The sequence below is a fragment of the Jaculus jaculus genome, chromosome 16 (genome assembly GCF_020740685.1).
Source record: "Jaculus jaculus isolate mJacJac1 chromosome 16, mJacJac1.mat.Y.cur, whole genome shotgun sequence".
In the NCBI taxonomy this organism is placed as follows: domain Eukaryota; kingdom Metazoa; phylum Chordata; class Mammalia; order Rodentia; family Dipodidae; genus Jaculus; species Jaculus jaculus.
The window spans coordinates 45,638,950-45,657,010 of NC_059117.1; the positions used below are offsets into that span (position 1 = coordinate 45,638,950).

General features: G+C 45.5%; 1 protein-coding gene across 4 annotated transcripts in view; it reads right to left on the reverse strand.

Moving 5' to 3' along the window:
- The window catches only part of Pde1c (phosphodiesterase 1C), a 782,675-nt gene extending 765,530 nt beyond the window's left edge, over window positions 1-17,145 (reverse strand). For 3 of the 4 annotated variants that reach the window (XM_045135620.1, XM_045135622.1, XM_045135621.1), the window contains exon 1: window positions 16,622-17,145. In XM_045135620.1, coding sequence (XP_044991555.1) covers window positions 16,622-16,922 — 301 coding nt within the window. In that variant the 5' untranslated portion in view covers window positions 16,923-17,145. The remainder of the gene's footprint in view (window positions 1-16,621) is intronic. The other variant, XM_045135624.1, reaches the window with a different exon arrangement.
- Window positions 17,146-18,061: the final 916 nt, after the last annotated feature.

Consider the following 18,061-nt stretch of genomic DNA (forward strand, 5'->3'; position numbering starts at 1 on the left):
CTGCAAGGTGATGGTGGACAACATCCCCAAACTTCGGGAGGAGATCAAGGAGGTTTCTATGTCTGATCTCAAGGACTTTTTGGAGAGCATCCGAAAACATTCAGATAAAATTGGGGAGAGTGCTATGAAGCAGGTAGGTTCTGGTTTTGGGATAGGTTGGTTAGAGGCTTTTCAAGTGTTTAGTGAATCTCTTCTTGCCAAATGTCTTAACTGTTTCTTATGATTTTAGGGAACTCATGATCAATGTCAACTATTTTACATGGTCTGCATGTTTAGTAAATAGGATCAATTATGATGGCTTATATTTGAGATGGATGAAATCCAACATGTTTTGTTTTGAATATTTCCCTTGACTTCAGATATTACTTTAAGCCCAAAGTATTTCAAAATGTTTCAGTTAATATTATAATTGTGTTGCATATGCCTTTGGCTGATTATTTACTGTATAAACAAGATGCTATGAATACACAAATAAATCTAATATTAACAGGTAAGCATTATGACAAACAGTTCCGTTGTGATATACTGTGGATTATGCTCACAGAAAAGAGTTTATTCGCAGCTTATAGATGTATAGTTTACAAATGTGTTAGAATTTTTTTCTTTGAATATCTTCATCTTTAAGTCATTAAAGGTATGAGCTATGAAAAAAAAAAAAAAGGAAAAAGAAAAAACACACACAGGAGGAAATAGGAAAAAGTACTGTTATTTAATATACTACCAGAATGCTTAGCTATAGTAATAATGTAAGAGACACTCATAAAAAGGATAACAATTGGAAAGGAAAAAATCAAATTATAACTATTTGCACATGATATTATTCTATACATAAAAGACCCTAAAAACTCTACCAGCAAACTATTAGAGCTGATAAACACTTTTAGCAATGTAGCAGGATACAAAATAAATGCACAGAAATCAGTAGCTTTCCTATATACTAACTACAAAAGTACAGAGAATGAAATCAGGGAATCTCTCCCATTCACAATAGCCTCAAAAATAAATAAATAAATAAATAAATAAATAAAGTATCTTGGAATAGACTTAACTAAGGAAGTGAAGGAGCTCTACAATGAGAACATTAAAACACAAAAGTGAGAAATTGCAGAAGACACAAGGAAATGGAGAGATATTCCATGTTCTTGGATGGAAGAATACATATTGTGAAAATGTCTGAAAGGCCCAAGAATTCAGAAGCTCAGAAATACTATCACGCTCCAAAGGGAGCTTAAGCAGGCCCCCTGCATACCTCAAACTCCAGGCTTTACTCTCTGTTAGAAGCAAGTAAAGAATCCCTCTTCTCATTATATCAGAGCCCGCTCCTAATATAAAACTAGGTAAAAAGGGCATGAGATAGCCCTCAAGGATGGGAAATGAGTAATGAAGTGAACCACTTATTTGGTTTCTGTAAATAGCCTGCACCATAAGCCTTAATAGCCCACACTGTAAGCCTTAGTAGCTCGCACCATAAGCTGTAGCAGCCTGCCTCAGACCACCAAGGTCATAGGAGGCTGATACCATACTCTGCTACCCCCACCTAAGGAATTGCACAAGTGCTGACCTCCAAGGTCATAGGAGACTGGTACCACACTCTGCTACTCCCACCCAAGGACCTGCGCAAATGCTGACCACCAAGGTCACAAGAGAATGATTGGTCCATGAGGGGCTTGAACAAAGTAAACTAATTGGCTTAGAAATTATGGGGTGGCACAAACTGACTGGCTAACACCCTGCGGGGCTCCTGATATTAAATAATGATTGGTCTAATGCACAGGCTTTGTTAGAAACCCTATAAAAACTGCCCCGTTCCTGCATTCGGGGCTCTGCAGTCCTCTACCCCTGTGCGGTGTATGGCTGTGGGCCCCAGCGCGCTTGGAATAAAATCCTCTTGCAGTTTGCATCAAGACCACTTCTCATGAGTGATTTGGGGTGTCGCCATATCCGGGCAGAGCGTGGGGGCCCCCTGCAGGGGGTTTTTTCCTACACTGGGGGCTTGTCCGGGATAGAAGGCCCCCCCACACACCTGAGAACCAACTTGGAGGTAAGGGGGCCCTTTGGAATGAATGTTTGCCGGCAGGTGTTTTCGTTTTGAGTATCTGGTTTCTGGGACGCATGCTTTTGGCTTGGTTTGATTTGCAGCCGTCCTCTAGGGCCTTAAAGGGCCAGGGGACCATGATCAGCAGACGTGCTAGGAGGACCACAGGCTGCCACCCTGGGGGACGCCCTGGGAGGTGAGGAGAGCCAGGGACGCCTGGTAGTCTCCTACTCACGGTCAGAAGACCGAGTATTGTTGTTAGAGCAGAAGCTTCCTCCTTCGCGGCCGTCCAATTCTTTTGCCTGCTTGTGGAAGACGCGGATGGGTCGCTGGTGTCTGGGTTTGTTAGTCTTTGTTGTGTGTGTTGTTGTTGTTCTTTGTGTCTTTGTCTATAGTTCTAAAATGGGACAGACGGTGACAACGCCCCTTAGCTTGACTCTTGACCACTGGACTGAATTTAAGTCTAGGGCCCATAATTTGTCAGTTGAGGTTAGAAGGAGACCCTGGCAAATGTTTTGTGCCTCTGAGTGGCCAACTTATAAGGTCGGATGGCCATCAGAAGGAACCTTTAATTCTGAGACTATTCTGGCCGTTAAAGATATTATTTTTCAGAATGGACCAGGCTCCCGTCCCAACCAAGAGGCTTATATCCTCACCTGGAAGGATTTGGTGGACAACCCCCTGCCGTGGGTCAGGCCATGGCTGAATAAACCCAGGAACTCTAGCTCCAGAGTCCTGACTCTTGAAAATGCAAAAAAACCCTCTCCTCCCCCTCGCATCTATCCTGAGATCAAGGAACCTCTGGCTTGGCCAGAGACTCAGCCTGCCCCTCCCCCCCCTTACCTAGTCCCAGGAGCTGAGGGAGGGCCTCTGGCCCCTCCCGAAGTTCCACCCTCCACCCTTCCCACACCTCCGCCTCTCACCCCTCCCGAAGTTCCGCCCTCTGCCCTTCCCATGCCTCCGCCCCTCGCCCCTCCCGAAACTCCTCCCTCCACCCTTCCCAAGCCTCCGCCCCCCTCCCTCCCTGAGCCTCCGCCTCCAGGCTTGCCGGGGCTTCCTTCCTCTGCCCCTCCCGAGCTCCTGGAAATGGGAGGGCCGGCCGCAAGGACGCGGAGCCAGAGAGATGCTACCCCGGAGGGAGCAAATGGAATTGTAACACTGCCGCTACGCGAGGCAGGTCCTCCCATGCTGGGGGGCCAACTACAACCCCTCCAATATTGGCCTTTTTCCTCTGCAGATCTTTATAACTGGAAAGCTAACCATCCCCCTTTTTCAGAGGAACCCCAACGCCTCATGAGGCTGATGGAATCTCTTATGTTTTCTTATCAGCCCACCTGGGATGATTGCCAACAGCTGTTGCAGACACTCTTCACAACCGAGGAACGAGAGAGAATTTTAATAGAGGCCAGAAAAAATGTCCCTGGGGCCGATGGGCGGCCCACGCAGCTGCAGCATGAGATAGACATGGGGTTCCCTCTGACTTGCCCTGTTTGGGACCACAATACGGCTGAAGGCAGGGAGAGCTTAAAAATCTATCACCAGGCTCTGGTGGCGGGTCTCCGAGGTGCCTCCAGAAGGCCCACCAATTTGGCCAAGGTAAGAGAGGTGATGCAGGGGCCAACGGAGTCTCCCTCAGTGTTTCTTGAGAGGCTCATGGAAGCATTTAGGAGATTCACACCCTTTGACCCCACCTCTGAGATTCAAAAAGGCTCAGTAACATTAGCTTTCATAGGACAGTCAGCTCCTGATATCAGAAGGAAACTTCAGAGATTGGAGGGATTACAGGAAGTTGAGCTGCGTGATTTAGTAAAAGAGGCAGAAAAGGTATATTACAAAAGGGAGACAGAAGAGGAAAAGAAGCAGAGGAGAGAAAGAGAGAGAGAAGAACGTGAAGAGAGACGTGAGAAAGAGAGAGAAGAAAGGGAGGATAGGCGCAATAGACGACAAGAGAAAAATCTGACCAGGATCCTGGCCACAGTGGTAGAAAAAAAAGGAGAAAGGGAGAGAAATTTTCGAAAGTTTAGGACAGGCCCCAGGCAGATAGGGAACCTAGGCAACAGGACCCAACTTGATAGAGATCAATGTGCCTGTTGCAAGGAGAAAGGGCACTGGGCAAGAGACTGCCCTAAGAAGAACAGCAAAAGACCTAGGGTCCTAACCCTTGGAGAAGATGAAGACTAGGGAGGACGGGACTCGGAGCCCCTCCCCGAGCCCAGGGTAACTCTGAAGGTGGAGGGGAAGCCAGTCAAATTTGTCGTGGACGCTGGCACTGAACATTCAGTACTCTTGGAACCAATGGGAGGGCTAAAAGATAAAAAATCCTGGGTTCTGGGTGCTACTGGACAACGGCAATATTCATGGACTACCCAAAGAACCGTTGACCTGGGAGTGGGACGGGTAACCCACTCATTCTTAGTCATTCCTGAATGTCCAGCGCCCCTCCTTGGTAGGGACCTATTAACCAAGATGGGTGTTCAAATTTCCTTCAAATCAGAAAAACCAGAAGTGTCTGCTGGAGGTCGACCCATCACCGTGTTGACCCTCCAGCTAGATGATGAGTATCGATTATACTCTTCCCCGGTAGAGCCTGATCAAGACCTAAAGCCCTGGTTAGAACAATTTCCCCAAGCCTGCGCAGAAACTGCAGGCATGGGCTTGGCGAAACGAGTACCCCCACAGGTCATTCAACTAAAAGCCAGTGCTACACCAGTATCAGTCAAACAATATCCCATGAGCTGAGAGGCCCGAGAAGGAATTCGGCCCCATATCCTAAGACTGATTCAACAAGGTATTCTGGTATCAGTTCAGTCCCCCTGGAACACTCCCTTACTGCCAGTTAGAAAACCCGGAACCAATGATTACCGCCCAGTACAGGATTTGAGAGAAGTCAATAAGAGAGTACAAGACATACATCCAACTGTCCCAAACCCTTACAACCTCCTTAGTGCCCTCCCACCAGAGCGGATTTGGTATACAGTGTTGGATCTAAAAGATGCTTTCTTCTGCCTAAGATTACATTTGGACAGCCAACCTCTTTTTGCCTTTGAATGGAGAGACCCAGATACAGGAAGGACTGGGCAGCTCACCTGGACCCGGTTACCCCAGGGATTCAAGAACTCCCCAACCATCTTTGATGAAGCCCTACACAGGGACCTAGCCAATTTTAGAGCTCAACACCCACAGGTAACCCTCCTTCAATATGTTAATGACTTACTCCTGGCAGGAGCTACCCAACAGGACTGTTTAAAAGGTACAAAAGCATTACTGCTGGAGCTGACTGACCTTGGTTACCGAGCCTCAGCTAAGAAGGCCAAAATATGCAAAAGAGAGGTAACACATTTGGGGTACTCCTTGCGGGATGGACAAAGATGGCTGACAGAGGCACAAAAGAGGACTGTAGTACAAATACCGGTCCCAACTATGGCCAGACAAGTTAGAGAGTTCCTGGGGACAGCTGGGTTCTGCAGACTATGGATCCCAGGGTTTGCAACCCTAGCTGCCCCCCTCTATCCACTAACTAAAGAGAAAGGAAAATTCATTTGGACCTCTGAACACCAGGGGGCGTTTAATGCCATGAAGAAGGCACTATTAAGTGCGCCTGCCCTAGCCCACCCTGATGTGACCAAACCATTCACCCTTTACATAGATGAGCGTAAGGGGATAGCCCAGGGAGTCCTAACCCAATCCTTAGGGCCATGGAGAAGACCCGTTGCCTACCTATCAAAGAAACTTGACCCCATGGCTAGTGGATGGCCTATATGTCTAAAAGCCATAGTGGCGGTGTCCACATTGATCAAAGATGCTGATAAACTAACTCTAGGGCAGAGGATAACTGTCATTGCCCCCCATGCCCTGGAGAGCATTATCCGGCAGCCCCCAGACCGATGGATGACTAACGCCCGTATGACTCACTATCAGAGCCTGCTCCTCACCGACAGGATAACGTTTGCCCCTCCTGCCATCCTCAACGCCGCTACCCTTCTGCCTGAAGAAACTGATGAGACAGTGACTCATGACTGTCATCAGCTGCTGGTTGAGGAAACTGGGATCCGAAAGGATCTCACAGATGTCCCACTGACTGGAGGAACATTAACCTGGTTCACAGATGGAAGCAGTTACATTGTAGAAGGTAAGAGGATGGCTGGGGCGGCGATAGTAGACGGAACATGAACAGTCTGGGCCAGCAGTCTGCCAGAAGGAACTTCAGCACAAAAGGCTGAGCTCATAGCCCTCACACAGGCCTTACGACTAGCTGAAGGAAAGTCTGTGAATATCTACACGGACAGCAGGTACGCTTTTGCTACTGCACACGTACATGGGGTCATCTACAAACAGAGAGGGCTACTTACTTCAGCAGGGAAAGAAATTAAAAACAAAGAAGAAATTCTAAGTTTGCTAGAAGCTCTACATCTACCCAAAAGACTGGCCATTATGCATTGCCCTGGCCACCAAAAAGCCAAAGATTTTATCTCCAAAGGAAATCAGATGGCTGACCAAGTGGCCAAGCAGGCTGCCCAGGGGGTCAACCTTCTGCCCATAATTGAGAAGCCAAAGAACCAAAAAAGTGAGCAACGATATACTCCAAGTGACTGGCAAGAAGTTAGAAAGTTAGGCCAGTTCTCTGAAACTCCAGAGGGGGCCTGTTTTACCTCAGAGGGAAAAGAGATTCTACCTCAAGCAAAGGGACTAGAGTACGTTCAACAAATACACCACCTAACCCATCTGGGAGCCAAACATCTACAAAAACTGCTGCAGACGTCTCCTTACCATATTCTGAGGTTGCCAGAGATAGCTGGCTCAGTAGTCAAGCATTGTGTACCTTGCCAGATGGTCAATGCTAATCCCTCAAGAATGCCTCCTGGGAAGAGGCTAAGGGGAGACAGCCCAGGTGCTCACTGGGAAGTGGACTTCACTGAGGTAAAACCAGCTAAGTATGGTAATAAGTATTTACTAGTTTTTGTAGATACTTTTTCAGGATGGGTAGAGGCTTATCCTACCAAGAAAGAAACCTCAACCGTGGTGGCTAAGAAAATACTGGAAGAAATTTTCCCAAGATTTGGGATACCCAAGGTAATAGGATCAGACAACGGTCCAGCCTTTGTTGCCCAGGTAAGTCAGGGACTGGCCAAAGTATTGGGGATTGATTGGAAATTACATTGTGCATACAGACCCCAAAGCTCAGGACAGGTAGAAAGGATGAATGGAACCATTAAAGAGACCCTCACCAAATTGACCGCAGACACTGGCGCTAATGATTGGATAGCTCTCCTACCCTTTGTGCTCTTTAGGGTTAGAAACACACCCGGACAATTTGGACTGACCCCCTATGAATTGCTATACGGGGGGCCTCCTCCACTGGTAGAAATAACCTCTATACATAGTATTGATGTGCCGCTTTCCCAGCCTTTGTTCTCTAGGCTTAAGGAGCTCGAGTGGGTGAGACAATGAGCATGGAAGCGACTCCGGGAGGCTTACTCAGGAGAAGGAGACTTACAGGTCCCACATCACTTCCAGGTGGGAGATTCGGTCTATGTCAGATGTCACCGCGCTGGAAACCTTGAGACTCAGTGGAAGGGCCCCTACCTCGTCCTACTGACCACTCCAACGGCCATGAAAGTTGAAGAAATACCCGCCTGGATCCATGCATCTCACGTCAAGCCTGCTCCGCCACCGGGCCCCGAATGGCAAGCCGAGAGGACAGACAATCCCCTTAAACTCAGGCTTCGCCGTATGGCTTCTCCTTCTCCAGCTAGGTGATGCCTCCAATCCCCATGCCCCCCAAATGTTGACTTGGCAAGTGCTTTCTCAAACGGAGGATATAATATGGACTGCAACTAGGGAAGCACCCCCCTGGACTTGGTGGCCTGTCCTGACCCCAGACATCTGTGCCCTGGTAGCCGGGATAGAATTTTGGGATATCCCAGAGCTCACCCCAGAGGAGGTCTCTAGAGAAGTCCACTCTCATGTGGCAAAGCGGGCACTCACACAAGGGGTCATCTCCCAAGGTCAATATATGGCAGACAACCCGGGGTGCAGCTCTGGGCCAGCCCAACGTAAGATGCAGCATACTCCATTTTATGTCTGCCCCTGAACTTCTAAACGAAGTTGTGGAGGGACAAAAGAGTTCTACTGTAAACACTGGGGTTGTGAAACTACAGGTAATACCTACTGGCACCCAGCTTCCTCCTGGGACCTGATTACTGTGCAGGATGGATTAGATGGGAAAAAAGCAGTTCCTCTCAGCATCTCTTTCACCCCCCAAGGTCAAGAGTCCCGAGACTGGATAAAAGGAAAAACTTGGGGACTCAGGTTTTATATGACAGGATGGGATAAGGGCCTAACCTTTACTATACGACTTAAGATAGAGCCTCCCACCCCAAGACCAGTAGGACCTAATAAAGTTCTAGTAGAACAGGGACCCCCTAAAATGGCATTACCCAAGCTCCCACCCACAGTGGCAACTAAGACCCATCACATAACGACTGCTAGAACCCCTTTGACTAGCCCACTCTCGGAAGCCCCACACAGGACAGGACAGAGGCTCTTTAGCCTAATCCAAGGGGCCTTCCTCGCCATAAATGCCACCAACCCCAACATTACCTCTGCCTGCTGGCTTTGTTTATCCTCAGGACCACCCTACTATGAGGGGATGGCAACTATGGGAGAGTTTAATATAACTAAAGAACATAATAGCCAGTGTTCATGGGGGACCAAAAACAAGTTGACTATCCCCGAGGTCTCAGGAAGGGGGGCATGTATAGGAAAGGCCCCCCCATCCCACCAACATCTTTGTAATGTTACTCTGACCTATAGTCAGACTTCAGACAACCAATATCTAGTGCCAGGGTATAACAGGTGGTGGGCATGTGATACTGGGCTGACTCCCTGTGTTTCTACTTCAGTTTTTAACCCATCCAAAAATTTCTGTATTATGGTCCAGCTTGTCCCCCAGGTTTACTACCATCCTGAGGAAGTAGTCATCGATGAATATGACTATCATCCCACCCAATCCAAAAGGGAGCCTGTAACCCTTACCCTAGCAGTCATACTTGGCTTAGGGATAGCCGCCGGTGTGGGGACGGGACCACAGCCCTGGTCACGGGACCACAACAATTAGAAAGAGGGCTTGGTGAACTACATGCTGTCATAAGTGAGGATCTCCAAGCTTTAGAGAAATCTGTTAGTAATCTAGAGGAGTCCCTGACCTCCTTATCTGAAGTGGTCTTACAAAACCGGAGGGGATTAGATTTACTGTTCCTAAAAGAAGGCGGATTATGTGCAGCCTTAAAGGAAGAATGTTGCTTTTATGTAGATCACTCAGGAGCTATCAGAGACTCCATGAGCAAACTCAGGGAAAGACTAGAAAAGCATCAAAGGGAGAGGGAAACTGACCAAGGATGGTTTGAGGGATGGTTTAACAAGTCCTCCTGGATGACTACTCTGCTTTCCACCCTGATGGGACCCCTAATGGTTTTGCTCCTGGTGCTTTCAGTTGGGCCTTGCATACTTAATAAGATTTTTACTTTCATTAGAGAACGAGTGAGTGCGGTCCAGATCATGGTATTTAGACAACAATATAAGGGCCTTCAGTGCAGAGAGGAAGATTATGTTTAGTCTTTCCAAGTTCTAGGATTAGAACTATTGACAAGAGAAAAAGTGGGAAATGAAAGGCGCAAGAATTCAGAAGCTCAGAAATACTATCACGCTCCAAAGGGAGCTTAAGCAGGCCCCCTGCATACCTCAAACTCCAGGCTTTACTCTCTGTTAGAAGCAAGTAAAGAATCCCTCTTCTCATTATATCAGAGCCCGCTCCTAATATAAAACTAGGTAAAAAGGGCATGAGATAGCCCTCAAGGATGGGACATGAGTAATGAAGTGAACCACTTATTTGGTTTCTGTAAATAGCCTGCACCATAAGCCTTAATAGCCCACACTGTAAGCCTTAGTAGCTCGCACCATAAGCTGTAGCAGCCTGCCTCAGACCACCAAGGTCATAGGAGGCTGATACCATACTCTGCTACCCCCACCTAAGGAATTGCACAAGTGCTGACCTCCAAGGTCATAGGAGACTGGTACCACACTCTGCTACTCCCACCCAAGGACCTGCGCAAATGCTGACCACCAAGGTCACAAGAGAATGATTGGTCCATGAGGGGCTTGAACAAAGTAAACTAATTGGCTTAGAAATTATGGGGTGGCACAAACTGACTGGCTAACACCCTGCGGGGCTCCTGATATTAAATAATGAATGGTCTAATGCACAGGCTTTGTTAGAAACCCTATAAAAACTGTCCCGTTCCTGCATTCGGGGCTCTGCAGTCCTCTACCCCTGTGCGGTGTATGGCTGTGGGCCCCAGCGCGCTTGGAATAAAATCCTCTTGCAGTTTGCATCAAGACCGCTTCTCATGAGTGATTTGGGGTGTGGCCTTATCCGGGCAGAGCGTGGGGGCCCCCTGCGGGGTGTTTTTTCCTACATGTCAATCTTACCAAAAGCAATCTACACATTTAATGCAATCCCCATTAAAATTCCAATGGCATTCTTCACAGGAATAGAAAAAAAAAATCCAAAATTTCATTTGGAAGCACAAAAAAATCTCAAATAGCCAAAACAATTTTGAGCAACAAATATAAGGGTGGTGGTATCACCATACCTGATTTTAAGATATATTACAAAGCCATAGTAACAAAAGCAGCATGGTATTGGCACAAAGACAGACATGTAGATCAATGGAACAGAATAGAGTACCCAGATGTTAATCCAGGCAGCTACAGCCATCTGATTTTTGACAAAAATGCCAAAAATATTCATTGGAGAAAAGACAGCCTCTTCAACAAGTGGTATTAGGAAAACTGGATATCTATATGTAGGAAGATGAAAAAAGATCCTTGTCTTTCTCCATGCACAACAATCAAATCCAAGTGGATCAGGGACCTTACTATCAGACCTGAAACTCTGAAATTGCTAGAGGAAAAGTTAGGAGAAACCCTTCAACATATTGGCATAGATAATGACTTTCTGAATATAACCCCAATTGCTCAAAAAATAAAACCACTAATGAACTACTAGGATGGCAGAGAAAACAGAGGAGAGCCAAGATCCATCAATAAGAAGATAGCCAATTGCCCACCTGAGACTAACCACCTCTACCACATCTGCCAGGGCCCAGGAAAAATTGCAGAGGAAGTGGTGATATGAATACTGCTCTTACTAATAGCCTGACAACCAGTTCCAGGACAATGGTGACAGATATGGCAATCAACCAAAACCTATCAAAGCACAAATCCAGAAGCTACAGAGAACTCAAAACTAAACCAGACTTTCAACAGGACTGCCATGAGAACATAGCAAAAGAGGGGATGAAAAGATAAGAACCACAGAGTTGGTAGAAATACCATGAGGAATAGTCCCCCACTAGTCAAGGACTGACTAAGGCCTTCATGACCCCGCAGTGAATACCATAACCCCACTGAGGAGGGTCCCTGGGGTAAAGGGAGCCAGGGTGAGGGGATATAAGAGTATATCCTGTTATAAAATAATTTTTTAAAACAATCAGAGCTCAGCACACACATAAACATGCACACACATGTATACATACACAAAAAGAAGGAAGGAAGGAAGGAGAGAGGGGGGATAAAGAAAGAAGGAAGTAAATCAGCTTTAAGTCTGGAGATGGAGGATAAAAAGATGGCTCATCCATTAAAATCACTTGCTTGCAAAGCCTGCAGGCCCAGATTCAATTCCCATGCCAGCCACATAAGATGGACACAAAATGTGATGCAAGCATTTAGTGTTCTTTTTAATCAGCAAAAGGCCCTGGCACACCCATACACAGATACACACAGAGAGATACACATGCACGTGCATGTCCAAATAAATAAATACAAATATTCTTTTAAGTCTTGAAGTGTAGTTTAGTGGTAAAGCATTTATCTAGTATGTGCAAGGTCCTGGCACAGAGGAAGGGAGAGGGAAGGAAGGGAGGGAAGGATTTATCACTTATAAGATACACAAATATTAAAATAGCAAGACCAAAAAGGGGGAGAAAAATAAAAATTAAAAGATCCTCCAAAATATATATTATTAACCAAAGCAATAACTTTCATCAACAAGGTCAAAGTCTCTCCCACCTAGAGTCATTTCTAACAAAAGCAAGGAGCAGCCAGGCAGAAGTAGGAGGGCTGCTGTGAGTATGAGGCCAGCCTGAGATTATGAATTCCAGGTTAGCCTTGGCTAGAGCAAAACCCTACCTCAAAACAAACAAACAGGGCTGGAGAGATGGCTTAGCGGTTAAGCGCTTGCCTGTGAAGCCTAAGGACCCCGGTTCGAGGCTCAGTTCCCCAGGTCCCACGTTAGCCAGATGCACAAGGGGGCACACGCGTCTGGAGTTCGTTTGCAGAGGCTGGAAGCCCTGGCGCGCCCATTCTCTCTCTCCCTCTATCTGTCTTTCTCTCTGTGTCTGTCGCTCTCAAATAAATAAATAAAAATTAAAAAAAAATAAAATAAAAAAATAAAATAAATAAAACAAACAAACAAACAAACAAAAAACAACAAGGAGCTTCTGATAATTAATCATAGGTTATTAAGTAATTAACAGATAGGTATATGAAGTCCCTTATTTATTTTATTGTTTGTTTTAAGGTAGATTTTCAGGGGGAAAAAAGGGATTGTTTCACCCTCCTTTGTACCAGTGAGTGGAACTCCAAAACTCTAAAAACAAACATAAAGCACCTACATTTGGGCTGGAGATGGCTGAGCAGTTAAGTTCCTGCATATAAAGCCTCGGAACCCAGGTTCAATTCCTCAATACCTACATAAGCCAGATGCACAAGGTGGTTCATGCATCATTTGCAATGGGTAGAGGCCCTAGCATGCCCTTTCACTCATAAATAAATAAAAATAAAAATAAAGAAAAAACACCTACATTTAATATATGACAAATCCCTGAGTGAACTTTGATGCTTTATCTCATTGAATCTTCACCACAAGATGAGAGGAGCCCAACACCATCCTGAACAAAACAAATCTCAGAGGCTCAAAGAATTTAAATTTCCATATGGAGACTAGACCTTGAGTCTGACTTTCCTCTAAGCTCCCCAGCTTTAATTACCACTTCAGTAATCCCCAAAGGGACTCCCTCTCCCCAATACTCTGACACCTCTCTCTCTGCACTTTCCACTGGTTCTAAAGTGCTTTCCATTGTAACTCTTCACCACAGCTGAGAGATAACTCTCAAAGGACCTTACTAAATAATAAACTATAGGAGTAATAAATGGAAAATAAACACACAGAATCTAAAATAGAGGCATTAAGAAGTGAATAAGAACAGCATTCTAGAGAATACTTAGCATTCAATTATTGCTGCCATTTGCTAGCTATGTGATTAGTTACTTAACCTTTCTGTGCCTATTATCTTCAGGATAAATCAAGTATACATCCAACAGTCTCATCCATCTAGCACATAACTCGTGTGTGCACCTGTGTGTGTGTGTGTGTGTGTGTGTGTGTGTGTGTGTGTCTGTGTGTCTGTGTGTTTTGTCACATACATAAAATTAAGTTTTATCATACCAAGCTGGTTTTCTTTTCCCAGAATTCACAAGATATGTGCTATTCTACTCAATATTGTGAAATTCAATCTAGTTCAGCCAAAAAGCCATCTAATGTCACAGAAAATTCACCTCACTTTTACAGAAGACAAAAAAAGAGCCTCATCCACAATTCCAATTAACTAAACCAACCACACTTTAAAGATGTAAGCTCAAGTACCATATTTTTAAAAGAAACAAAATATAGTAATTTAATTGCTTTGCTTAAGCAGTCTAGGTAACCTAACCCTCAGAATGTGATATCAATTGGAAATATTCTTTTTTTTTTTTAAATTTTTATTTATTTATTTATTTGAGAGCAACAGACAGAGAGAAAGACAGATAGAGGGAGAGAGAGAGAATGGGCACGCCAGGGCTTCCAGCCTCTGCAAACGAACTCCAGACGCATGCGCCCCCTTGTGCATCTGGCTAACGTGGGACCTGGGGAACCGAGCCTCGAACCGGAGTCCTTAGGCTTCACAGGCAAGTGCTTAACTGCTAAGCCATCTCTCCAGCCCTAATTGGAAATATTCTTTATGAAATAAAAGTGACAGGAATGAAATAAAAAACAATTCTTGTACAATCAGAAAATTAATGTTGAGGGGATGGGGTGATTTCTCAGTGGTTAAAGGTGCTTACTTGCAAAGCCTGATGACTTAGGTTCAATTCCCCAGTACCCACATAAAGCCAGATACACAAAATGGCTCATGTATCTGAAGTTTATTTGTAGTGTCAAGAGACCCTGGTACACCCATGCTCCCTGTTTCTCTTTCTCTTCCCTGCTCTCTCTCTCTCCCTCTCTCTCTCTCTCTCTCTCTCTCTCTCTCTCTCTCTCTCTCTCTCATACCCATACTCCCTGTTTTTATCTCTCTCTCAAATAAATAAATCTTTTTTAAAAGTTAACTTGGTGGCTGGTTCCATGCACTTGTTGAACAAGTATGAAGGTGAAGGGGCTTGAGACCACCTGAGTTAGATTCCTGAGCACCACATAGATAATTCAACATAGCCATGCATGTGCATAGCCCCAGTTCTGTGGGGAGCAGAGACAAGAGAATTTCTGGGGCTCATGAAAACAGCAAGCTATGGAATCAGTGAGAAGCAAGGAAACATGCAGATGAGAAATAAAAGGGGACACCCAATGTTCTCCTCTGGCCTCTGCATGCACATACATAAGATGTGGACATCTACATGCAGGTGTATAGTGTGTGCACACACACACAGTCTGGTAGTATCATAGAATCCAGAAAAGAAATTAATTCAATGCAAATTTCTAAAATTGTTTTTATAGCATTACAAATGTGTGAATTCATTGAAATACCCATATAATCTGTCCACACTAGAAAAAAGTATAATAAGAATAAAAACATGATAGTGTCAATTCATAGATACATGTCTGTGATTCAACTGATATGACACTCAAAAAATTAATATGAAGAATTCCACAAAGAAAACCCAAACTTTATCTAATGTAACTATGATAAGCCATAATATATTCATGTGAAGATTAAAATTACATCTATAAATTAGAAATTATAAAGCATCCCAATACCTTAATAATTTCTTACTCTTGCACAATATTTATAATTTACCAACTATTTTACCTCCAAATTTTTCTTTGACTTCCATAGCATAGAAGATCATGCAAACAGATTTGTACTCATTTTAAAAGAGAACATTGTACAAGCTGAGGAAATCTAAGTCCCTACTCCAGGAAGCTGAGCTCGGCAGACCCCAGATGTGCTGACTCCTACTTCCCTTTCCATGAGTAGCTTCCATGTCCTCTGGACAGAAAACTACCCAAGAAAACATGTTTCGCAATGATAAATCCTCCCTTGAAGAACAACGTGTATGCATCTTCTCTTAATTGAAAAGGGCTGACTGAAAGAGACAAAAGCAAACAACAGCTCAGAGAAACTGACAATGTTTGTAGAAGAAAATACTAGAGAATGTGTATACATGTGTCCTTACCTTCCAAGAGTCAAAATGTAAGCCTGTCTCCCTCCACAAACCTCTTCTTTTTGTTTGTTGAAATGCTGAACCATTTAATCTGCTGAACCCTTAAAAACACAACAACCCCAGGGAGTGCAGCAGCCTTTTGTGGGATGAAGGCAGGATTCACATAGAGGTCCAGAAAATGCATTCAGCAACATTTTCTATGTGGTTTTTTATGACATGTGCTGAGAAATTTCATTCACAGTTGCTCAAAAGAGGACTTTCTCTGATGAAATTGAATTTTTAAATATATCAAACTAAAAAAGTTGAAGTAAGTTTTACTGTTCCCTCAGCTGATGAAATGAAAAGGTGTATAGCTCCTGTGTAGTGCTGAATATTTGCATAGAATTATAGTTTGCAAAGTACTTATACTTGCATTATATCTGGTCATGTTTTCCAGCTATCTATCGAGACAAATAAATTTGTCACACAATGAAAACTCAAAGCATAGGGAAATTATGTGACCCAAGATCACAATGAAAGCAATAGACAGAAACTCAGATTCGGCTCCAAATGGTTTGTGTACTTTTGTCTCCTTCCACACTTCCTAAGAGAAAGAGGTGCACTCGCTTTTTCCCAACTACACATCTTTTCAACAGAGACCGTTTCCGTCTTTCCGGTTGCCCTGGGAATTTTGTCTTTGTCTTTCTGTGACCCAAAAAAAAAAAAAAAAAAAAATATATATATATATATATATATATATATATATATATACATATATATATATATATATATATATCCCTATGGAGCTGGAGCTGGAGCAGGTGCAAAGCTGAAGACAAGGGTCCTTAGGGTGTAAATTGTCTTCCCAGCTATGTGAAAAGCCCTATGAAAGAATGACAGCCCTTCTAAATAACTTCTATTGAACAGAAATTAATCTTGATTTAGAAAGAAGTCATAGGCAAGAAAACCCCCCAAAAAATGAAATGATGTGAGGAGACAGAAGCCCTTCGACTGTAAGGGTCTAAGCCAGAGTCGCCCCTAGTCCTGGATTGAAGTAAGGGAACTCACCCGCTGGGCAGCAGCTTTCCAGCAAGAAAGGTTGGGACATGTTCGCCACTAGCTTCAGCACCGGGGACAGCTCTGCTCTCCCCAGCCCCGGGCTCGCGTTCGGGCTCGGCAGGGCGGGCGGCTCCTCTCCGGCGGCTGGGGGACGTCTCGTCTCCCGGCGCCCAGGACCCAGACTCTGAGTTTTGCTGCGCACAGGTGTGTCTCTGCGAGCAGTTAGGGACGTTTCGGCCGGCGGCGGCGAGGATCCCAGCTGCACCACGGTGTTGCGGGACCGCACCAGAGCCGAGGAGACCGAACCCATCCCGGAGGACCGGGTAAGGCCCAGGTGAGCGCCGCGGCTCCGCGTAGGATCCACACGGATGCCCGCTAAGTCTTACTCCGTGGGGCTTGCTCTTCGCCAGCCGCCAGCCTCAGCCTCACCTTCGCGGAAGGAGAGAGGGCTGGTGGGCGGCGTGCCCACCCCAAGTGGACTGGGAGCGATCGGCTGGCTTCGCCCAGGCCAGAGTGGCCAGGGGACGTTGGGAGGGGCGTTGGTGTGTAGAGGATGTCTGGAGGCTTTACCGCGGGTTGGGAGGAGGAAGGGGCGTGGTATGAAGGGAAAGATACTTTTTTTTTTCTCTAATCGCTACACTTGGTTCACATGGAGCAAAGGTTTTGAACATCCTTCCTCTCTTCCCAGCACGTGAGGACCAGATCAGTGCCCTGGGAGGATGGAAGGTTTAGGGAGAGTGGAGGAAGTCAATAGTGCTTTCCTCTTAGTTACTCTTTGTATTATTATTTTAGTTTTGAGTGAGACAGAGAGAAAGAAGCAAGGGGGAGGGGAGAAGAGGGGAGTGAGAGGAGAGAAGAACGGGCACACCAGGGCCTTTCAGCCACTGTGAACAAACTCCAGTTTCATCCTTCACTGATTGTGTAACTTTTGGCAAGACCTTAAACATCTCCAAGCAACACCTTTAGCTAAAACATCATCCCAGGATTCACTTCCTACTTCTGTCTCGCACATTAGACATCACCATCTTCTCATTGCAGGCAGAGAAGGATGGGGTCAGGGGCCTCAACCCAGTGGGCAAAGCAGGTTATTAGTAGGGCCCCAGGCTGCTCGGGCTCAGACTCTTGGGAGCCCCTAGAGCCAGCTGGTGCCTCCTTGCTCACTCTCTAGAGCAGATGTAGCTGAGCTGAGTCCTCTTGCACTTCTGTCTTCCTCTCTGGGCTCAACCCTCAACAAGAAGGATGAGCAGCCTTGGTGGCCACAAGGTCTGATGCTTAGGGTGAGACACTCTGGAGAAGACATGCCAGGGAAGGTATTGACAAGGTCGGCTCAGGAGCAGCCCTGAGCAAGTAGGCCTTTCCTGAGGAAGCACATCCTAGAGGAGAAGTGGCATTAGCTTTAAGAGTAACAGAGGGCTGGAGAGACAGCTTAGCAGTTAAGGCACTTGCCTG